The sequence below is a fragment of the Callithrix jacchus genome, chromosome 2 (genome assembly GCF_049354715.1).
Source record: "Callithrix jacchus isolate 240 chromosome 2, calJac240_pri, whole genome shotgun sequence".
In the NCBI taxonomy this organism is placed as follows: domain Eukaryota; kingdom Metazoa; phylum Chordata; class Mammalia; order Primates; family Cebidae; genus Callithrix; species Callithrix jacchus.
This window is the reverse complement of record NC_133503.1, coordinates 9,002,873-9,026,838: the sequence shown is the minus strand read 5'-3', so window position 1 is coordinate 9,026,838 and position 23,966 is coordinate 9,002,873. Positions and strand designations below refer to the sequence as shown.

Sequence of the window (23,966 nt, the reverse complement as noted above, 5' to 3'; positions counted from 1 at the left end):
CTCAGCCTCCGAAAGTGCAGGGATCACAGGCATGAGCCGTCACACCCAACCTAATGACTGAGTTTCTTATCTACGTTTCTTCAGAATTTTAGTGGCCAAGAATGTATATTAGAGTTATTTTTTTTTTTTCAGGAAAGAAGTTATGTATTTATCCTTCATAAAATCACTTACAGTCATGGGAAGGAAAAATCAGGGTTTTTTTGTCCACAACGATAGGAATTATTGTTGTGTCGCATGATAGTTCTGTGAACCCCTTTAGAATAAAAAAGCCAGGTCGCAACACGACTGTCGTACCAGCTGTGAGACACCATTGTACTGGCTCCTGTGACATTTCTTGGTTTTCTTTCTAGACCTGAACTAGTTATTTCCTACTTGCCTCCTGGAATGGCTAGTAAGATAAACACTAAAGGTAAGAGGCCGTGCGTGCTCTATTCTACTCGGGCGCGTGCTCTATTCTACTCCGGCGCGTGCTCTATTCTACTCGGGCGCGTGCTCTATTCTACTCGGGCGCGTGCTCTATTCTACTCGGGCGCGTGCTCTATTCTACTCGGGCGCGTGCTCTATTCTACTCGGGCGCGTGCTCTATTCTACTCGGGCGCGTGCTCTATTCTACTCGGGCGCGTGCTCTATTCTACTCGGGCGCGTGCTCTATTCTACTCGGGCGCGTGCTCTATTCTACTCGGGCGCGTGCTCTATTCTACTCGGGCGCGTGCTCTATTCTACTCGGGCGCGTGCTCTATTCTATTCTGGCGCGTGCTCTATTCTATTCTGGCGCGTGCTCTATTCTACTCGGGCGCGTGCTCTATTCTACTCGGGCGCGTGCTCTATTCTACTCGGGCGCGTGCTCTATTCTATTCCGGCGCGTGCTCTATTCTACTCGGGCGCGTGCCCTATTCTATTCTGGCGCGTGCTCTATTCTACTCGGGCGCGTGCTCTATTCTACTCGGGCGCGTGCTCTATTCTACTCGGGCGCGTGCTCTATTCTATTCCGGCGCGTGCTCTATTCTACTCGGGCGCGTGCTCTATTCTACTCGGGCGCTTGCTCTATTCTACTCCGGCGCGTGCTCTATTCTACTCGGGCGCGTGCTCTATTCTACTCGGGCGCGTGCTCTATTCTACTCGGGCGCGTGCTCTATTCTGTTTGGGCGCGTGCTCTATTCTACTCGGGCGCTTGCTCTATTCTACTCCGGCGCGTGCTCTATTCTACTCGGGCGCGTGCTCTATTCTACTCGGGCGCGTGCTCTATTCTACTCGGGCGCGTGCTCTATTCTGTTCGGGCGCGTGCTCTATTCTACTCGGGCGCTTGCTCTATTCTACTCGGGCGCTTGCTCTATTCTACTCCGGCGCGTGCTCTATTCTACTCGGGCGCGTGCTCTATTCTACTCGGGCGCGTGCTCTATTCTACTCGGGCGCGTGCTCTATTCTACTCGGGCGCTTGCTCTATTCTACTCCGGCGCGTGCTCTATTCTACTCGGGCGCGTGCTCTATTCTACTCGGGCGCGTGCTCTATTCTGTTCGGGCGCGTGCTCTATTCTACTCCGGCGCGTGCTCTATTCTACTCCGGCGCGTGCTCTATTCTATTCGGGCGCGTGCTCTATGCTACTCGGGCGCGTGCTCTATTCTATTCCGGCGCGTGCTCTATTCTACTCCGGCGCGTGCTCTATTCTATTCGGGCGCGTGCTCTATGCTACTCGGGCGCGTGCTCTATTCTATTCCGGCGCGTGCTCTATGCTACTCGGGCGCGTGCTCTATTCTATTCCGGCGCGTGCTCTATTCTATTCCAGCGCGTGCTCTATGCTACTCTGGCGCGTGCTCTATTCTATTCCGGCGCGTGCTCTATTCTATTCCGGCGTGTGCTCTATTCTACTCGGGCGCGTGCTCTATTCTGTTCCGGCGCATGCTCTATTCTACTCTGGCGCGTGCTCTATTCTATTCCGGCGCGTGCTCTATTCTATTCCAGTGCATTAAGACATTTATTTGGATTCCCTAAATCGTGTGGAATCGTTGGCCAGTATCTTTGTGGGACTTGTAGTTGGGTACTTTGCTTCTTAAGGCATTTTATTTAATGGGCCTCTTTTTCTTTCTTTTAAAAAAAAAAAAAAAAAAAAAAAATTCACTGGAAGCATGACATTTGCAATCCTCCTTCATCCATGTTTCCCAGCTTTGTTGAGCCCCGTGGAGGATTGCACTATAAGCTTATTCTGCAGGTTTCTTTGAAAAGAGCCAAACTGTATGAATTTTAATACTCTGCTCTTATAAAGCATCTCCTTCTGTATTTTTTTTTTCCCTAAAATATACTAAAGTAATTCTGGCTTCTTTTACAGCTTTGCAGTCCCCCAAAAGACCACGAAGTCCTGGGAGTAATTCAAAGGTTCCTGAAATTGAGGTCACTGTGGAAGGTAAGGGCCAGTGTCTCTGTAGACTCTCCAGTCTGCTGGTCAGGTCAGTTCACTAGCTCTATGTTTATACAGATGAAGGTAATAAAACTAGTTTTACATGTGAACAGCTGTCTGTGATAAAGCTACATTTATGAATGTTTCTAACTGAAAAATTTTAAGCCAGTAACAGAAAACAGATAACATTGATCACCTCATAAACTGCTCCCAAGAAAAGCCCTAAAATGCTGTTTCTTTCTTGTAACAAGGAAGGGTGCAGAGTCACGTGGAATGTCTTACCTTTTTATTCCTCTTCGTTTTGTTTTTGTTCTTTTAAGGAAAGAAAGTTTAGCAGTGCCTTGAATAAAAGTATTTTCTTTTTCTTTTGAGATGGAGTCTTGCTCTTATGCCCAGGCTGAGTGCAGTGGTGCGATCTCGGCTCACCACAGCCTCCACCTCCTTGCTTCAAGTGATTCTCCTGCCTCAGCCTCCCAAGTAGCTGGGATTACCGGTGCCTGCCACCTCGCCAGGCTAATTTTTATATCTTTAGTAGAGACGGGGTTTCACCATGTTGTCCAGGCTGGTCTCGAACTACTGACCTCAAGCGAGCCATCGTGCCCAGCTGGTTCTCATCTTTTCAGGCTCACAGTGTTAAAATACTGCATGCAGTACCAAAGACAATCTCCAACCAGCTGTCAAGTATGGACATTTCTTCCATCTCTTCATAAATGCAGAAGGAAATAATTATATTATGATCATTATTTTTTTCTGAATCAGAGTCTCTCACTGTCAGCCGGGCTGGAGTGCATTGGTGTGATCTCAGCTCACTGCAACCTCTGCCTCCTGGGTTCACACGATTCTCCTGCCTCAGCCTCCTGAGTAGCTGGGACTATAGGTGTGCACCACCACGCCTGGCTAATTTTTTGTATTTTTAGTAGAGATAGGGTTTCATTATGTTGGCCAGACTGGTCTCCAACTCCTGACCTAGTGATTCACCCTCCTCAGCTTCTCAAAGTGCTGGGATTACAGGTGTGAGCCACCATGCCCGGCCTGGTGTTAGCGTTTTAATGTAGTCAGGCTCGTGGGTGTAGAGTGTGACTTCTCTTAAGTAAACCCAGAATGCCAGTGATTCATTTAGCGTAAGAACGAGATCGTTCTGCCAGCTCGGTTGTGTCATCTGCTCCTGTGTCGTCTTGCCCACTGGTTTGTAAAGGTTGCTTCATGAGCTTACAGCATAATCAGCACGGATGTTGGCCTGGTAGAAAACTGTGGTTCTGGAACGTTCTGACTTTTCCTCCGTGTGGATGCACCCGCCAGCTGGTCTGGCGCCCCTTGCTTTTGTTACCAGCTTCTGAGGAAGCGGCGGTCCTCATTGAGGAGTTCTGACATCATTAACGACCGGAAGGTTGGGTCGGAACACTGTACAGGGGGTGGCGTGCTGCGTGCCTGCCGTCCCTCGCTCAGATCTGCGAAGTGATTCGTGAAGCTCCCGTCCGCCGCGTGTCAGGGGGTGAGGGCACCGAGAGACAGACTGGGAAGGTTGATGCCCAGCACCACTGCTCACCAGGTTATGCAGCCCCTGTGGCTCTGCGTCCCACAGCTGAAGCAGAGACGGTAGTGCCTGTGAAGAATGAATTGGTTAGCTCACAGGGCACTCTTGGTATGGTGACCAGTATCCACCTTTTTTTTTTTTTTTTTTTTTTGAGACGGAGTATCACTTTCTAGCCAGGCTGTAGTGCAGGGGCACGATCCTAGTTCACTGTAACCTCCGCCTCCCCGGTCCTGGTTCAAGCAGTTTTCCTGCCTCATCCTCCCGAGGAGCTGAGATCACAGGCAGGTGCCACCATGCCCAGCTAATTTTTGTATTTTTAATAGAGACGGGTTTCACCACGTTGGCCAGGCTGGTTTTGAACTCCTGACCTTGTGATCCGCCTGCCTCAGCCTCCCAAACTGCTGGGATTACAGGCGTGAGCCACCGCGCCGGGCGACCAGTATGCACTCTTAGCTATTGATAGTATTTCTCAAAATTTGTTTATCGAGAAAAGTCGTTATGCAAAGATAGGCATACAGAGTAAATAACTCACTTCAAAGGTAATTGAGGTGAAAGCCTAGAGCCCATATCAACATGTCTGCAAAGGAAGGAATTTGGAGTTTCGAGATGTACCCTAAGAGTGTTTTGTAACTTAAAGAATTCAGATGAAACTTTATTTTTACATTACCTCGACTCTTTCATTCATATGTTGACAACTGCTAACTTTGATTGTTTATTAGATGTCCCTAAATAAGAAAGGTAAGGTCTGGAGTCGACACCGGTAAACAGAGCTGGCACTCACTTTCCTGTGGTGGAAAAGAGCGGACAACTTTGAGCATTATTTGTTTTTTTGAGACAGTCTCACTCTGTCACCCAGGCTGGAGTGCAGTGGCACAGTCTCGGCTCACTGCAACCTCCACCTCCCGGGTTCTAGTGATTCTCCTGCCTCAGCCTCCCTAGTAGCTGAGACTACAGGCGTGCACCACCATGCCTGGCTAATTTTTATATTTTTAGGAGACATGGGGTTTTGCCATATTGGCCAGGCTGGTCTCAAACTCCTGACCTCAGGTGATCCATCCTCCTCAGCCTCCCAAAGTGCTGGAATTATAGGCAGGAGCCACCATACCCGGCCTTGAGCATTATTTCTGAGTTGTAAGAATTGAAAGAAATCATATGTCAGAGCTGATGGAGAATCCAAAAGAAAGCTTCATTATAGAGATAGTGGTACCTGAAGTTGTGCTTCTGTTCAGGCGTTAAAACATATAAGCAGGCCAGGTGTGGTGGCTCACGCCTGTCATCCCAGCACTTTGGGAGGCCGAGGCAGGTGGATCCCAGGGTCAAGAGATCGAGACCATCCTGGTCGACATGGTGAAACCCCGTCTCTATTAAAAATACAAAAAATTAGCTGGGCATGGTGGTGCGTGCCTGTAATCCCAGCTACTCAGGAGGCTGAGGCAGGAGAGTTGCCTGAACCCAGGAGGCGGAGGTTGCGGTGAGCCGAGATCGCGCCATTGCACTCCAGCCTGGGTAACAGCGAAACTCCCTCTCAAAAAAAACAAACAGCAACAACCAAAAAAAAAAAACGTAAGCAGACGTAGGAAACGAAAAATGGGGTGGTTTCAAAAAGGCATGGTGATGCGCTGAGTAACTGTGGCAGACCAGCCAGTAAGCGAATTCCCTTTTGGGTGGAAATACCAGGCTGCAGGGGCGGGAGTAGAAAGCTGGGTTTCCGTGGAACCCGCAGGAATGACAGGAATGCCCGTCTCCATCTGAACCGAGCTTCGTTTTCCAGCACAGGCTGGACTTGGAGATTGTAGCCTAGAGACACCTGCGTCGTGAAATGTGCGTTATCATCATTTTCACTCTTTTAGGCCCTAATAACAACAATCCTCAAACCTCAGCTGTTCGAACCCCGACCCAGACTAACGGTTCGAACGTACCCTTCAAGCCACGAGGGAGAGAGTTTTCCTTTGGTAAGTCTGCGTTTTATTTCTATTTGTTCAGTCGTCTTAAATAGAAGGAGTTAATCGTGTTGTATCTCACCAGGTGAGTCGTTCTTACTTGTGAGTTGGTGTACATCAAGGGTTAAAGGAATGGACTGTAGAACCAGACTGCCCGAGCTCAGATCTCTGCTCAGATCTGATGCCACTTGGGCAGGTGAATGCCCCCTGCCTCAGTCTCCCTTCGTGCAACATGGGGATAACATTACTTTCTTTCTCGTGAGGTTATTATGAGGTCATAAGTACCATCCTTTAAAGTACTAAGAACTGTACCTCGCATGTAGTAGACACTATAATTTTGGGGGCTTTTGGGGGTTTTTGCTTTATTTTAGCATTTGTTCACTTATTTGCAGCTGACGTAAAGTAATGTACGAACAGAGTTTGCCTCTGTATCAGGATAGGAGTAACTGTCAAGTCATACAGTGCTAAAAGATTATTCTTTTTTTTTTTTTTTTTTTTTGAGACCCGCCTGCAGTGCAGTGGTGTGATCTCGGCTCACTGTAACCTCTGCCTCCCGGGTTCAAGCAATTCTCCTGCCTCAGCCTCCCAAGTAGCTGGAACTACAGGTGCCCACCACCGTGCCCAGCTAATTTTTACATTTTTGGTAGAGACGGGGTTTCACCATCTTGGCCAGGATGGTCTCCATCTCTTGACCTCGTGATCCACCCGCCTCAGCCTCCCAAAGTGCTGGGATTATAGGCGTGAAGGATTATGCATTTTTTCTTTCTTCTTTTTTTTTTTTTTTGAGATGGAGTCTCACTTTTGTCGCCCAGGCTGGAGTGCAGTGACGTGATCTCAGCTCACTGCAACTTCCACCTTTTCCTGGTTCAAGTAATTCCCCTGCCTCAGCCTTCTGAGTAGCTGGGATTACAGGTACACGCCACCACACCTGGCTAATTTTTTTTTGTATTTTTAGCAGAGATAAGGTTTTACCATGTTGGCCAGACTGGTCTCAAACTCCTAACCTCAGGCAATCCGCCCACCTCCCAGAGTGCTGGGATTACCGGTGTGAGCCACCGTAATTTCTTCTTAAAGAAATTATTTCTTCTTAAAGACGCACAAAGAAGATGAAACATTCCTGCCTGTGAATGTATGCTGATAAGTCCTGTGATACATACTGCAATTTAACTATCTTATCTTCTATATGCAGAGGCCTGGAATGCCAAAATCACGGACCTAAAACAGAAAGTTGAAAATCTCTTCAATGAGAAATGCGGTAAGTCTGTTTTGAAACATTCTTACTGAAGCTCAGGGGTGCCTTCATGGAGTAGAAGGGAGCAGAGTGAGACCCTGGATGTTGGAGTGTCCCTGTGCTTGGTGGTGTGTGGGTTTTTCAGGCTTGAATGGCGTCATTACTCCTGTGTTTTGTTCTGTGTATGCGGCTGTTTTGCAGGGGAAGCTCTTGGCCTTAAGCAAGCTGTGAAGGTGCCATTCGCATTGTTTGAGTCTTTCCCAGAAGACTTTTACGTGGAAGGCTTACCTGAGGGTGTCCCGTTCCGAAGACCCTCTACTTTTGGCATTCCAAGGCTGGAGAAGATACTCAGAAATAAAGCCAAAATTAAGTTCATCATTAAAAAGTAAGGGAATCAGATGGAGTGGGGTTAGCATGAGTGGGTCGCGTTTGACACTGGAAAATGGGTATGTGGGTCCGTGTTTGTGGCAGGGCTGAATTAGTCAGAAGAGCTCTTCTTTAAGCTGCACTCTTGCATCTGTTTACATCTGGTCAGGTGCAGTGGCTCACACCTGTAACCCCAGCACTTTGGGAGGCAGAGGCAGGCAGATCACCTGAGGTCAGGAGTTTGAGACCAGCCTGGCCAATATGATGAAACCTGTCTTTACTAAAAACACAAAAATTGCTGGAAGTGGTGGCACGTGCCTGTAATCACAGCTACTCGGGAGGCTGAGGCAGGAGAATCACATGAACCTGGGAGGTGGTGGCTTGAACCTGGAAGGCAGAGGTTGCAATGAGCCGAGATTGTGCCACTGCACTCCAGCCTGAGTGGCAAGAGCAAAACTCTGTTTAAAAAAAAAAAAAAAGAAAAGGAAAGGAAATTTTCCTTCTGCTAGTGGAAGGGAAGGAGGACTTCAGCCTACCACAGAGATGACGACTTCTGGTTGCTAAATGTACACAGCCATGTTGTTACTGCTTGATACTGCTGGAATCTGAGCCGCTGTTCTGTTTTCTAAAGTCCTTTTATTTCTCCAACTTAATAGAGTATTTTTAATTTCTCCTGCTTGCTTGAACATGTGTGGATTAGGCTAACATAATTAAAATAAATAGGAATGGGCCTGGTTCAGCCATAAATCCCAGTACCTTGGGAGGCCAAGGAGGGCAGATAACTTGAGGTCAGGAGTTCGAGATCAGCCTGGCCAACATGGTGAAACCCCATCTCTAATAAAAATACAAAAAAAAAGAAAAAAAATTAGCCAGGCATGGTAGCAGGCACCTGTAATCCCAGCTACTTGGGAGACTGTGGCAGGAGAATCACTTGAACCTAGGAGGCAGAGGTTGCAGTGAGCCAAGATCATGCCACTGTACTCCAGCCTGGGCAACAGAGCGAGAATCTGTCTCAAAAAAAAAGAAGAAGAATTGGAATTTTAAAGTATATGCTAATCCACATGCATCAATTGAAGTGAATTTTAGGTTTCATGGACTTGGTGTCAGGCTTAATTCTGAGTCACCCAGGGATGCTTTCAAGCAGAGCCGGCCTTGCCGAGCATAATGGCCACCTGCTGTACTTTCGGTCAGCTCTGCAGAGGTTTGGCGGCCTCTGTGCCCTCTGCTTCTGCTTGCGGCGGGAGTCTCAAGGGCTCCTGTTTTCACAGCCCATCTTCCGTTTCCTTGCTGCGCATGTGGGGCGATTTCTGTTTCCATCCTCAAGTCTGGCACTGATTCTTTTCAGGATACATTCTAACCTTGGGAAGAAGATGTCCTTGAAACCACCATGGGGGAAGGGGGGCCAAAGAGGGGCAGCGATGGTTGTTAAACTATGATTGTAGTTTGTCTTTTTGGCTGTGGTTCCTTAGATACCCAGGTGGTTTCTGTTCTCCGTTCCTAGGAATGGAATTTAGCCTTGACAGTTACCGCTTTGTAAATCTTTGACTCTTTACATTTTAACGTCAGTCTCACTGTTTGACCAGCACATTTTTTTTCCTCTCTTGTCTGCAGGCCCGAAATGTTTGAGACGGCAATTAAGGAGAGCACCTCCTCTAAGAGTCCTCCCAGTGAGTGTCTTTTCTGAATTTTTGTGGCCACAGAACGCTCTCAGGCTTGTGTTGTGCAGCCGTGGTTTACAAAAGCTGTTTAAAGCATAGCCATTGAGGCTGGTGTGGTGGATTACATGAGGTCAGGAGTTCGAGACCAGCCTGGCCAACCCCGTCTCTACTAAAAGTATAAAAGATTAGCCGGGCATGGTGGCAGTTGCCTGTAATCCCAGCTACTCAGGAGGCTGAGGCAGGAAAATCACTTGTACCCAGGAGGCGGAGGTTGCAGTGAGCAGAGATCGCACTACTGTATTCCAGCCTGGGCAACAGAGCAAGACTCCTTCTCAGGGAGTAAAGGGGGAAGGAAAACCCATTCACAGGTGTAGTTTGGGCTATTTCAGTTTTTAGTTCTTCAGTAACTGATTGCCTCTGTGTGTGTGATGTTCTCCTGAGCACCAGCAGGAAGAGAAAGATAGTGAAAAGCGGCCCTTCAGGGAGGAGAATGTCTTCTTGAGATGATGTACCACAGAAAGAAAGAGCCGTGAACAGGACTGAGATGAAACGGTCTCGGCCTGTATGAGAGACGTTGACCATGCTTTCTGTAAATTCTGATTTTAAATTCTTATTTGCAGGGAAAATAAATTCATCGCCCAATGTTAACACTACCGCATCGGGTGTTGAAGACCTTAACATCATTCAGGTGACAATTCCAGGTATGATTTCTCTGCTTCTATCATAGCTTGTGGGGCTCTCTTCAGGGTCCCTTGGACTTTCCCGGCCAGGGTAGTTGGCTCAGCTCATTCAGGGACAATATGTCGCACATTGCCTGGTACCCCTCCCAGACCCCTGCGCCAGTTGCCTTCGAAAAACGGTTGCTCTCCACACAGCTCCAGCATGTTTTGGCACTTGGCATGAGCTAGAACCCATTAACCACCCAGAGGTCTAGTCTAAGGCCAGGCACAGTGGCTTATGCCTGTAATCCCAGCTGATTACAGGAGGATTTGGGAGGCTGAGGCGGGAGGATCACTTGAGGTCAGGAGTTCAAAACCAGCCTGGCCAACATAGTGAAACCCTGTCTCCTAAAAATACAAAAAAATGGCTGGGCACAGTGGCTCACCCCTGTAATCCCAGCACTTTGGAAGGCCAAGGCAGGGCGATCACAAGATCAGGAGTTCAAGACCAGCCTGGCCAAGATGGTGAAACCCTCTCTACTGAAAATAGAAAAATTAACTGGGTATGGTGGCACACACCTAAAATGCCAGCTACTTGGGAGGCTGAGGCAGGAGAATTGCTTGAACTCAGGAGGCGGAGGTTACAGTGAGCCAAGATCACGCCACTGCACTCCAGCCTTGGTGACAGAGCAAGACTCTATCTCAAAAAATTAAAAAACAAAAAAATTAGCCAGGTGTGGTGGTGCGCACCTGTAATCCCAGCTACTTGGGAGGCTGAGGCAGGAGACATGCTTGAACCCGGGAGGCGGAGGTCGCAATGAGCCCAGATGGTGCCGCTGCACTCTAGCATGGGGGACGGGGTGTGACACTCTGGGGGGAAAGAAAATCTATTTAAAACAGCAGATAAAGGTCTTTATAACAAGAACAAGTTTGTAGCATTTTAGTTAGGAATGATTTCAAACAATTCCAAATTTAATTAGTTCAAAATGCTCAAATACTTAAATCATTAAAAAATGGAAAGTGCTTAAAAACATTACACAGAGCTCCTAAAAACTGGGATGAAAAGTGCATCCGAGCAGCGGCTCGTACCTGTAGTCCCAGCTATTTGGGAGGCTAAGGCAGGAGGTTCACCTGAGCCCAAGAGTTTGAGGCTGGCCTGAGCAATACAGCAAGATACCATCTCTTTACCAGAAAGGGAAAAAAAAAGCAGTATTTAAGTTTTAGGTTTTCTCTGAACTGTTTTAGATGATGATAATGAAAGACTATCGAAAGTTGAAAAAGCTAGACAGCTAAGAGAACAAGTGAATGACCTCTTCAGTCGGAAGTTTGGTAAGTTTTGCATTTACAAAGTACAATTGCAGTAAGCAAAGAGATTTGTTTTAATAAGATCATTTCAGGATATAATGGTTAGGTGGTTGTAATCTTCCTATATAAAAGGAATTAAAATGTAAAAGTAAGTGTTAGGCCGGGTGTGGTGGCTCACACCTGTAATCCCAGCACTTTGGGAGGCTGAGGTGGGTGGATCACAAGGTCAAGAAATCGAGACCATTCTGACCAACATGGAGAAACCCCGTCTCTTTTAAAAATACAAAAATTTAGCTGGGCATGGTGGCACGTGCTTGTAATCCCAGCTACTCAGGAGGCTGAGGCAGGAGAATTGCTTGAACCCAGGAGGCAGAGGTTTCAGTGAGCTGAGATCGCGCCATTGCACTCCAGCCTGGGTAACAAGAGCGAAACTCCGTCTCAAAAAAATACAAAAATTAGCTGGGCATGATGGAGGTGCCTGTAGTCCCAGCTACTCGGGAGGCTGAGGCAGGAGAATTGCTTGAACCGGGAAGGCGGAGGTTGCGGTGAGCCAAGATTGCACCATTGCACTCCAGTCTGGGCAACAAGAGCGAAACTCCATCTCCAAATGAAGGAATGAATGTTTTGTTTGTGTTAAATTTATTTAATAAGATACCATTAGTGTTATACTATGGATGGTTAGTGTGAAAGTTAATGAATTTAAGGTTCACCGTCTGGCAGTGTGGCTCATGCTTGTAATCCCAGAACTTTGGGAGGCTGAGGCGGGTGGATCAGCTGAAGCCAGGAGTTCAAGACCAGCCTGGCCAACATGGTGGAACCCTGTCTCTACCAAAAAATACAAAAATTAGCTGGGTATGATAGTGCATGCCTGTAATCCCAGCTACTCAGGAAGTTGAGGCAGGAGAATTGCTTGAACCTGAGATCAAGCCACTGCACTCCAGCCTGGGCGACAGAGTGAGACTCTGTTTCAAAAAAAACTAACCAAAAAAAAAAAATTAAGGTTTATATTTAAATTTGTTTGAAGTGTACAAAGATCTTAGTTAACAGCAGAGACAGTCTTTACAATAAATGTTGATCTTGTGCTTTTTACAGACTTTTTAAAGTAATAGATTAATGTCTGCTATTGTGCTTTTTGTCTCACCATCACTACAGGTGAAGCTATTGGTATGGGTTTTCCTGTCAAAGTTCCCTACAGGAAAATCACAATTAACCCTGGCTGTGTGGTGGTTGATGGTATGCCCCCTGGGGTGTCCTTCAAAGCCCCCAGCTACCTGGAAATCAGCTCCATGAGAAGGATCTTAGATTCTGCCGAGTTTATCAAATTCACGGTCATTAGGTAAGTGAGTTTCCTGCTCAGTCACGGGAACAAATCCTGAGCTCATGAGGCTGAGCCATCTAAAATGCAGTCACAGGGAGACGTTGAATCAGGCTTCCTATGCAGTGCAGTGACCAAAGGAAGAGAACTTGTTTTGTTATTAGGATGTTAGATGCTTTTCTGCCTAAGCGTTGGCAAACCAGCACTGCTAGGTTCAGCCTGCCTCCTGTTTTTAGAGTCTTTCTGAAACACAGCTACATCCATGTTATTCATGGCTGCTTTCCTGTCACAGGGAGTAAGTAGCTGGGGCCGGGGCAGCATGGCCTCCGGAGTCTAAAATATTTTCTCTCTAGCGCTTTATAGAAAAACCTTGGCCTGTAATCCCAGCACTTTGGGAGACGGAGGCAGTTGGATCACCTGAGGTCAGGAGTTCAAGACCAGCATGGCCAACATGGTCTTGCGCTCCTGTTCAACATGGTAAAACCCTGTCTCTACAAAAATACAACAATTAGCCGGGCATGATGGCAGGTGCCTGCAATCCCAGCTACTCGGGAGGCTGAGGCAGGAGAATCACTTGAACTTGGGAGGCGGAGGTTGCAGTGAAGCAAGATTGTGCCACTGCACTCCAGCCTGGGCGACAGAGCGAGACTCGGTCTCAAAACCAGGAAAGCCTTGCCAACCTCTGTCTTAGGCACCTTGTCAGGGCTTTGGGTCAGGCAGATTGGATGTCACCTCAGCCATTCGTTAGCCGGGTCACTCTGTTAGTTGTCTGTAAATGAGAGTGCTCATTGTCCCCCTTGAGAGTGTCAGCTCCTGTCCATAGGAATAGGCATGATGACTGTACCCACCCCCGACAGCATTGAGAACGCCACATTCCTTCTCGTGTCCTTGTCACAATAAGAGATGCCCACCTGAGGACCAATCCCAGGTTATCTTCCCTATTCTCTTCCAGCCCCCAGAAACTTACTACGACTCCACCTTCCCAATCCATTCGTCCAGCTGCCACTGTCTCTAGTTCAGATCTCTTAGGACTGGCACTCAGAAATCTCATAATACATCCTCTTGAGGCTTCTCCTCATTCACTCGTCTTCTTCCATCCTTCCTTCCCTAAAAATCCCATGTTTTTGTTCCACTTCGCCATGGCCATTCTCCATATCGTTCCCAGGAGTTAAGCAAAAAGCCTCTTCCATTGTTGCGTTTGAGTCACTCTGTTCCCTGCTCTGCATTTTATTGTGAAACACTTCCTAACCATGTTCTCATTATTCATACATATCTGTCCCTTCCATAAGTTTACAAGGTTGTGGGTAATATTTCTTGTGGTGGCACATAAGTGACACGGGCTGGGTATGAGCTGAATGAACAGTCACACCTGTCAGTTCTTGCGGAGTGGAAATAAATTGTTCTACCTTACACTCTGTTTCTCTCTTTAGACCATTTCCGGGACTTGTGATTAATAACCGTGAGTATTTTGTGAAGCGTTTGTCTTTTTGCTTTCCCTGGGGTCTGACGTGTGTGTGTGAGTGTGTATACATGCTTACAGTATCTCGTGTTACCTCACTACGTCAGTAACCGTGCAAACAGTCGTCTTAGCCCTCAGTAAAAACACCCGGCATTTCCTCGCTATAAAATGATTCAGACTCCTCAACTTTTCCTATCCCCGATGAACTTAATCATAAAATGGTAATAACAGCACCAGTCTGGGGACGGGAGGTTTCCAATAGATGGAAAGCAGCTAGAATAGGTGTCAGCAAGCTCCTGCTGATGTGTGCGCATAAAGTTTTATTGAAACCACTATCCTGTCCATTTGTTAATGGCAGAGTTGAGAGGTCACAGCAGCCAGTGTATGACCTGCAAAATCTAACACCCTTACTGACTGGCTCTGTAAGAAAACACGTTTGCAGCCCCTAACCTGGAATAGTGACACGGGCTATGAGCCCACAGTACGTGCTTCGCCCGTGGTATGGGCTCGGCAGACACAGCCTCTGTTTATCACTGCTGTTATTGCTGTTCTAACCACTGGGCTTGAATTTCGTGGCAGAGTAGGTGGTTTATTTTGTCTGTGCCTGCTTCCGTTACTATTTAAGCACACTGACTGGCACACGCCAGGCTCTCAGATACTGCTGAGTGAGTGAACACATACCAGTGTCTTTAGTTCCTTCATGTTTGTGTCATTTTCAAAAGTATTTTCCACAAAACTTAATTTTGTGAGTACGTTTTGTTTTCTTAACTTCCTTATTAAAAATGTATAAAAGTTGGGCCGGGCGCGGTGGCTCACGCCTGTAATCCCAGCACTCTGGGAGGCCGAGGCAGGTGGATCACAAGGTCAACAGATCGAGATCATCCTGGCCAACATGGTGAAACCCCGTCTCTACTAAAAAATACAAAAATTAGGTGGGCGTGGTGGTCCACACCTGTAGTCCCAGCTACTCGGGAGGCTGAGGCAGGAGAATTCCTTGTACCCAGGAGGCGGAGGTTGCAATGAGCCGAGATCGCGCCCCTGCACTCCAGCCTGGCAACAGAGCGAGACTCCATCTCAAAAAAAAAAAAAAAAAAAAAATGTATAACAGCAGGGCCAGGCATGGTGGCTCACGCCTGTAATCCCAGCACTTTGGGAGGCCAAGGCAGGCAGATCACTTGAAGTCAGGCGTTCAAGACCAGCTTGGCCAACATGGTGAAACCCTGTCTCTACCAGAAATCTAAAGAAGCTGGCCATGGTGGCGCACGCCTGTAGTCCCAGCTACTTGGGAGGCTGTGGCAAGAGCCTGGGAGGCAGAGGTTGTGGTGAGCGGAGATCGTGCCACTGCACTTCAGCCTGGGCAACAGAGCAAGACTCATCTCAAAAAAAAAAAAAGTATCAAAGTGAGACTCATATTTTTCTAATACCTGAGCATTTCATTTTTTTTTTTCTGGTGGAAGTTCATTGTTTTAACTCTTTAAAATCCACCTACATTGATCCATCAATTCTACAGTTTACTCTTTGGAAGAGGAAGCACTTGAGTGGCAGGTGTAGTGCTTCTCAGGCCTGTGTTCAGCGCAGCCACGTGAGACCTGGATGAGCCCTGGAGTGGGGAAGCTCTGCGGTTTTCTGCCTGCCCCTGCTGTTCTCTGTCCACGCTGCTGACCGTGTTCTTCGGCCTCCATTCACTTTCTGGTATCGTGGACTTAGTGATGTGTCTTCTGCCCCCAAGCTTTGAGTCTCACTTTAACATAGAGTTGACTCATTTGCTTGTAGAGCAGACCCTGAGTTCACTGGACAGGCTCTGTTTTCAGTCCACCTTCTGTCTGGGCAGGTGTGTTCATATGGTGATGTCAGTCCTTAAGGACTGGTAGACCTCCCTTCATCGTGTGTGAATCACGTCTGTGACATTCAGCTTAATCACACCAGGGGGAAAAAATCTCCTGGTCATTTTTTTTCTTTGCATCTTTTAAAAATTAACCTGAGTTCATCCGTCTACTGAATCATTTTTTGTTTCCAAAGAATGTTATATATTAAGCCTATTTGGCCTCTAAGTTGATGTTTAAAATGTTTGATTTTGGCCAGGCATGGTGGCTTTCGCCTGTGGTGATCCCAGCAGTTTGGGAGGCTGAGGCAGATGGATCGCTTGAGGACAGGAGTTTGAGACCAGCCTGTCCAACATAGTGCAACCCCGTCTCTCTAACAATACAAAAATTAGCTGGGTGTGGTGGCGCACACCTGTAATCCCAGCTATTCAGGAGGCTGAGGCAGGAGAATTGCTTGAATCCTGGAGGTGGAGGTTGCAGGGAGCTGAGGTCGCACCATTGCACTCCAGCCTGGTGACAAGAGTGAAACTCCGTCTCAAAAAATAAACAAAATGTTCTGTTTTGTTCCCGTTCTTGTGCAGTAGTGTGGAAGAAGGTTTTATGGTAATTACTATGAATTAGGGATTGTGAGGGACATATCAGAACCCTGAGGTTTGTTTCCTTCTCATCTGGAGGGAAATAGCAAGTGGATGTTAAAATGCTTTTCCGAGGGAACAACATGTCCTTACAGTATTTAAACCAATCTGCTTCATTTTCAGAGCTGGTTGATCAGAGTGAGTCAGAAACCCCCGCGATACAAGGTGAGTGAGGCGGGGGAGGGCCCGGAGCTACTGCTGCCTGCCTGGTGTCGCACACGGCACGCCTGTGCATGGCCTCAGCGCTCAGTTGCCTGCAGACACAGTTAACACAGCGCACAGTTAACGGCGCACAGTGACACAGCGCATAGCACACAGTACACAGCTCACAGTGACACAGCGCACAGTGACACAGCGCACAGTTAACACAGCGCACAGTTAACACAGCGCACAATTTTACACAGCGCACAGCATACAGTTACACAGCGCACAACACACAGCACACAGTACACAGCGCACAGTTACACAGTGCACAACACACCGCAGTGACACAGCGCACAGTACACAGCGCACAGTACACAGCGCACAGTTACACAGCGCACAGCATACAGTTACACAGCACACAACACACAGCACACAGTACACAGCGCACAGTTACACAGTGCACAACACACCGCAGTGACACAGCGCACAGTACACAGCGCACAGTTAACACAGCACACAGTACACAGCGCACAGTACACAGCGCACAGTGACACAGCGCACAGTTAACACAGCGCACAGTACACAGCGCACAACACAGCGCACAATGACACAGCGCGCAACACACAGCGCACAGTTAACACAGCGCACAGTACACAGCGCACAGTTAACACAGTGCACAGTTAACACAGCGCACAATTTTACACAGCGCACAGCATACAGTTACACAGCGCACAGCACACAGTACACAGCACACAGTTACACAGCGCACAACACACCGCAGTGACAGCGCACAGTACACAGCGCACAGTTAACACAGCACACAGTACACAGTGCACAGTACACAGCGCACAGTTACACAGCGCACAACACACCGCAGTGACACAGCGCACAGCACACAGCGCACAGTTACACAGCGCACAACACACCGCAGTGACACAGCGCACAGTACACAGCGCACAGTTAACACAGCGCACAGTACACAGCGCACAGTTAACACAGCGCACAGTACACAGCGCACAGTGACACAGCGCACAGTGACACAGCGCACAGTACACAGCGCACAGTGACACAGCGCACAGTTAACACAGCGCACAATTTTACACAGCGCACAGCATACAGTTACACAGCGCACAACACACTGCAGTGACACAGCGCACAGTACACAGCGCACAGTTAACACAGCGCACAGTACACAGCGCACAGTGACACAGCGCACAGTACACAGCGCACAGTTACACAGCGCACAACACACCGCAGTGACACAGCGCACAGTACACAGCGCATAGTTAACACAGCACACAGTACACAGCGCACAGTACACAGCGCACAGTTAACACAGCACACAGTACACAGCGCACAGTACACAGCGCACAGCATACAGTTACACAGCGCACAACACACAGCACACAGTACACAGCGCACAGTTACACAGTGCACAACACACCGCAGTGACACAGCGCACAGTACACAGCGCACAGTTAACACAGCACACAGTACACAGCTCACAGTACACAGCGCACAGTGACACAGCGCACAGTTAACACAGTGCACAGTACACAGCGCACAGTGACACAGCGCACAGTACACAGTGCACAGTTAACACAGCGCACAGTTACACAGCGCACAACACACCGCACAGTGACACAGCGCACAGTTAACACAGCGCACAGTGACACAGCGCACAGTGACATAGCGCACAGTACACAGTGCACAGTTAACACAGCGCACAGTACACAGCGCACAGTGACACAGCGCATAGTACACAGCACACAGTACACAGCGCACAGTTAACACAGCACACAGTACACAGCGCACAGTACACAGCGCACAGTGACACAGCGCACAGTACACAGCGCACAATGACACAGCGCGCAACACACAGCACACAGTTAACACAGCGCACAGTACACAGCGCACAATGACAGCGTGCAACACACAGCGCAGTTAACACAGCGCACAGTGACACAGCGCACAGTGACACAGCGCACAGTACACAGTGCACAACACACAGCGCACAGTTACCACAGCGCACGGTACACAGCGCACAGTGCACAGCGCACAGTGACACAGCGCACAGTACACAGCGCACAGTTACCACAGCGCACAGTACACAGCGCACAGTGCACAGCGCACAGTTACACAGCACGCAGCGCACAGTACACAGCACACAGTTACACAGCACACACAGGCTTCTTTGTGGTTTTCACTCCTGAGTTTGACAGGTGATCAAAACAAAAATGCAAGCTGTGGGTCCTGACTGAGAACTGGGGGCTGCAGACCATGTGTACCCACTATCCCAGGTCAGGCCCAACACCAGGAACCCCAGGATTCATGGATAGACTGAACTGGCAGAGTAAGAGGGCTGTCATTTTACCTTGACTGCACCACCAGTTTCCAATGACTGCCGTAAGTCAGTGAGCTAAGTGTTGTTGAGCAGAAATGTACACATTGTGCTCTTAAAAAGGTCAGGCACGGTGGCTCACACCTGTAATCCCAGCACTCTGGGAGGCCCAGGCAGGCAGACACCTGAGGTCAGGAGATTGAGACTATCCTGGCCAACATGGTGAAACGCTGTTTCTACTAGAAATCCAAACATTAGCCAGGTGTGGTGGGGCACACCTGTAGTCCCAGCTACTCGGGAGGCTGAGGCAGGAGAATCGCTTGAACCCAGGAGGTGGAGGTTGCAGTGAGCCGAGATTGTGCCACTGCCCTCCAGCCGGGGTAACAAGAGTGAAACATCTCAAAAAAAAAAAAAAAAAATGGCCCTGTGCTGTGTGAGTCATTGAAAGTAATGAAGCTGGGCATGGTGGCTCACACCTGTCATCCCAGCACTTTGGGAGGCCAAGGCGGGCAGATCAGTTGAGATCAGGAGTTCCAGACCAGTCTGCCCAACATGGTGAAATCCCATCCCAACTAAGAATACAAAAATCAGCTGGATGTGGTGGCATGTGCCTGTAGTCCCAGCTACTCAGGAGGGTGAGGCAGGAGAATTGCTTGAACCTAGGAGGCGGAGGTTGCAGTGAGCCGAGATCGCGCCATTGCACTCCAGCCTGGGCAACAGAGTCTCAAAAAGCAAACAACAACAAAAAAACACGGAAACAAACAAGTAATGAAAAGCTTTTATCAAAGGGAGTAAACTGAAGAATGAGGGTAAAGCTAACGAAGGAACTGGTTGTTCTCGCGGTTGGGCTGTTAAGACTTCAGCTGTATGTGTGGGTTTAGGAGCGCATTTGAGAAGCAGAAATTTGAAAGTACACTTGGATAATTGTGTGCTTAATCTCAACACTGGGCATTCTTCCACTGTGCACCTGTGTGTGGAGGGTCTGGACAGCTGCTCTTCGTCCTGCGTTCTTTAGATAGTATATAGCAGCTGTCGAACAATGTGGAAATCAGTCTCTGTGCTTCTCTTTAGAATCAGCGGAACCAAGCCAGTTGGAAGTTCCAGCCACAGAAGGTAAAGGGTGGGGTGGTCCCGCATTACAAATCTGAAGTCTTAAAGACTTTTTTATGTATGTATTAATTTATTTAAAGACAGAGTCTTGCTCTGTCACCCAGGCTGGAGTGAGATGGTGTGATCTCTGCTCACTGCAACCTCCACCTCCTGGGCTCAAGCAGTTCTCCTGCCTTAGCCTCCCAAGTTGCTGGGATTACAGGTGTGCACCACCATGCTTGGCTAAGTTTTGTATTTTTAGTAGAAACGGTGTTTCACCATGTTGGGCAGCTGGTCTCAAACACCTGACCTCAAGTGATGTGCTGGCCTTGGCCCCCAAAGTGCTGGGAGGACAGGCGTGAGCCACCTTGCCCGGCCAAGACTTTATCAGGACTAAGGGTTGTATGTTGAAACTGTTTCACTAGGACTGGGTGATGGTTTTGCTCTCTTTCTTCTGGGTGAATGGGATTTGCAGGTTATGCTGTTGAGAGATGAGGCATAGCTGCTTTTGCTTCACTTCCCCAGACGACTCGGTGAATTCTACCTGAAAGTCGGTTGAACGAATGACCGCTACATAACCTAGATAATGGTGTCCTTTAAACGCATACAAGCCGGAAGATGTATGTTACTTTGAAAACATAAGTAACAGAATCTAGAATGTACTGCTCAGGAGACGTCTCTCTGAAGCTGTTTTGCTGTTTGGTGTCTTCTCCTCCTTATTAAACCATATCTTAGTAAATAGCGTGGTATGAATGGATTTATAATCTAGCAGCTTTGCAAAATAATTAACTGGTACCGTTTTGTTTCTATTGATAGAAATAAAAGAGACTGACGGAAGCTCTCAGATCAAGCAAGAACCAGACCCCACGTGGTAGACCTCTTCCCTCCTAGGGTAAATCAGCTTCTGTGTCCGGGACGCCGTGTGGTGTCCATCTGAACCCCCTCCATACGCGTAGCTAATGTGATCTCCCTCCTTAACATAAGATGGTGGCCCCGCCTCCAGGGGATGTGGGAGCCAGGTGGGAGCCTTCCTGGATGGTTAAGCTAGAAGACTCCACAGGGAGATTCTCCTTGGGTCAGTATCTCTCAGTCAAAGATGCAAAAGCACTTTTGCCTTAAAAAGAACGTTCTGTTTCTAATTGGTAGAGTAAACGTTGTCCTCCTCATGGAATCCGCTGAGTCAGAGTCATGAGGCTGCCTTTTTTCCCCTTAGCGATGGTGTTTTCAGTCTGACAGCTGCAGAGCTAATGTTCGTCTTGCAGAGTTCAGTTCCAAGTCCGATCCTGGTATTGCAGATGTCTTAAGTTCACCCAAGTGATCATAGGAGTAGGTTGGGACCAGAAGTCAGGAAGCTTTGACAATGGAATTCTTTTTTTAATGCAGAGACTTCTTGTACTGCAATCTGCCTTACGCTGTCAGCTCATGGACTGACGCTCTCATGTTGCTTTATGAATGCATCTGAACCCAAGCCATTGTTACCGGAACTGGCAGATTAAAGTTGTGATGTTGCTGACTGCGAAGTCCCCGTAATTAGATTAACCTGTTGGCTTCTTTCTTTTCTCTCCTGTTCTAGCTTAAAGTATCAGTGGTTGAGAAGAGCTTTTCGGACCTGTTGCTCCCCCAAGCTGTGTAATATACTTGTATAACAGAAAGACCTTCTATACAAACCTTCTTTTCTACTTTTAGATAGAAATGTCTACTTTTTCAGCAGTTCTGTGAATTGAATTAAAGAGCAGAGTGACTGTGGGTCTGGAATGCCTGGTGTAACTGGGGAATGTATTATCAGGATTTTACAGCAATGCTGGAAAAACGACAGGGAAACGTCAGGGATGAATCCCACCAGATTTTTGTATGTACTCAGCAGAGCCTTCAGTTACGGTGTTTATTTTCCAATCAAGTGGAGATACCCCTCCTGGAACATCTCAGCTTCTGCAGTGAAGAGAAACTCCCGTGATAGTTCCGTTCCTTAGTTTTTCTATTTGAAAAAAAAAAATCATTTAAATGATCCTTTGTTCACGGCTCTCCTTAATGACTGAGTGAACAACTCGTATCTGTATATTTGACTAAACCTTTTCCTAAGCTCTCTCTCATGGTTCCTATGTTTTTTTTTTGTTTTTTTTTTGTTTTTTATCATAATTAAAAGCAAAACCGTCTGGATCACCTAACAGTCAGAGGTCAGTATCTCAGCGTGTGAATTCTAGATTAAATACAGAGAGAAACTCTTCCACTTTTACTTTTCGTCCAAATAAAATGCATGGTGTACCAGAAGTTGAAGACCGGGGTGAGGATCGGGGCTCGCTCGCCGACACTAAGGCGGCCTCACCATCGCGGGACCTGCTGCAGCGCGGATTCGTAGGAAGGCTGTTCTGGCCCGGAGTCCAGGGCTGGCTGGGCCGGCGTATTTCCTAGTGCTTCTTGTAACCCTGAGGTGCCGGTGCGGGGAGTGAGGAGGGGTCAGGGGGCTCTTGACGCAACCTCTGACGTGCTGCGCCTTCCTAGGAGAGTCTTACACGTGTTGAGATTTCACACACGGTGCGAACTGTAAAATACCAGCTCTACAAGAAGCTAGGCTATGTGACGGCATAGTTTTCAGTAGCTTTATCACAATATTCACGGTGGAGAATTATATGACATGGTAGCAGAAATAGGCATTTTCATGTGTTGCTTCTATTTTACCTCAAATTGTAGATATAGGGTAATCAATAAAATCCATCCATGCCTTTCACACACTAAGGTATTGCTCTCTCGGCTGTTTTCATGGTTCCGTTTTGGGGATAAGCTTGGGGGTGGCTGGGCGTAGGTGGAACACAGACCGAGACCGAGGCTGGCGCTGGGCAGAGCCCGCCGTGCCTCCTGGGGACAGCGCCACTTGCGGTGTTTCTGAGACCACCGCTGTCCATCTCTGAGCTGGGCCAGGGCCCCCACCCTTCTATCTGGGCCGTGCCTGCTGTGGATGCAGAACAGCTCACATGTGGATTTTGGGGCCAGAATTCCCAGCCATCCAGAGCTCGCACAGCAGCCCCTCCCGCCTGAGCCCACGCGCCGGCTCTGGGGCCCCTCTCTTCTCAGCATGGTCCCTGCCTCTGCCGTGCCTGAACCGCATGTGCCAGAAAAGGAAACTGATCTCACGCTTCGCCCGCCCGCTGACCTGGGAGGAGACTGCTTCTCTGATGGCATCTCACAGTTCTCGTAACGTTTCTTTAAAATGTGCGCTGCTCTTGTTGCCCAGGCTGGAGTGCAATGGCGCCATCTCAGCTCACTGCAGCCTCAGCCTCCCAGGTTCAAGTGATGTTTCTGCCTCAGCCTCCCGGGTAGCTGGGACTACAGGCACGCACCGCCATGTCCTGCTAAGTTTTAGCAAAGACGGGGTTTTGCCATGTTGGCCAGGCTGGTCTCCCGACTTCAAGTGATCCGCCTGCCTCAGCCTCCTAAAGTACTGTGGTGACGGCGTTGAGTCACCACGAGGGCATCAGATACTGCATTTCTTTTTTCTTTTCTTTGAGACAGAGACTCACTGTCACCCAGGCTGGAGTGCTGCAGTGCGATCTTGGCTCACTGCAACCTCTGACTCCTTGGTTGAAGCGATTCTCCTGCATCAGCCCCCTGAGTAACTGGGACCATAGGTACGCGCCACCATGCCCAGCTAATTTTTTGCATTTTTAGTAGAGACGGGGTTTCATCATGTTGGCCAGGATGGTCTTGATCTCCTGACCTCGTGATCCGCCCACCGCGGCCTCCCAAAGTGCTGGGATTACAGGCCTGAGCCACTGTGCCCAACCTCAGGCAGCCCATTTCTAAAAGGTGGATAAAGAGTGTGATTCTTCAGAGGGTGGAGGGGAAGTTAAGCTTGCCCAGTAAAATCTTCCTTAGCCCAGGAGTCTGGATTGGAAAAGCAACGTAGTTCAAGTCGGTCTCTTCAGTACATCTAACAAGCTCCTGTTTCTGAAACAACTCCTGATTCCTTGGTCAGGCACGGTGGCTCACGCCTGCAATCCTAGCACTTTGGGAGGCCAAGGCAGATGGATCACTTGAGGTCGGGAGTTCAAGACCAGCCTGGCCAACATGGTGAAATCC

The 23,966-nt window shown here is 48.3% G+C and overlaps 1 protein-coding gene across 21 annotated transcripts in view; it reads left to right on the top strand.

Annotated features, from left to right (window-relative positions):
- The window catches only part of GTF2I (general transcription factor IIi), a 108,720-nt gene extending 86,095 nt beyond the window's left edge, over window positions 1–22,625 (top strand). For all 21 annotated transcript variants that reach the window (XM_054247368.2, XM_054247352.2, XM_054247367.2 and 18 more), the window contains 14 exons: window positions 351–409; window positions 2,325–2,399; window positions 5,778–5,879; window positions 7,057–7,122; window positions 7,300–7,483; window positions 9,076–9,131; window positions 9,743–9,823; window positions 11,027–11,110; window positions 12,239–12,422; window positions 13,832–13,860; window positions 16,442–16,483; window positions 19,875–19,916; window positions 20,709–20,784; window positions 21,466–22,625. In XM_054247368.2, the coding sequence (XP_054103343.1) occupies window positions 351–409; window positions 2,325–2,399; window positions 5,778–5,879; window positions 7,057–7,122; window positions 7,300–7,483; window positions 9,076–9,131; window positions 9,743–9,823; window positions 11,027–11,110; window positions 12,239–12,422; window positions 13,832–13,860; window positions 16,442–16,483; window positions 19,875–19,916; window positions 20,709–20,767 (1,063 nt within the window). In that variant the 3' untranslated portion in view covers window positions 20,768–20,784; window positions 21,466–22,625. The remainder of the gene's footprint in view (window positions 1–350; window positions 410–2,324; window positions 2,400–5,777; window positions 5,880–7,056; window positions 7,123–7,299; window positions 7,484–9,075; window positions 9,132–9,742; window positions 9,824–11,026; window positions 11,111–12,238; window positions 12,423–13,831; window positions 13,861–16,441; window positions 16,484–19,874; window positions 19,917–20,708; window positions 20,785–21,465) is intronic.
- Window positions 22,626–23,966: the final 1,341 nt, after the last annotated feature.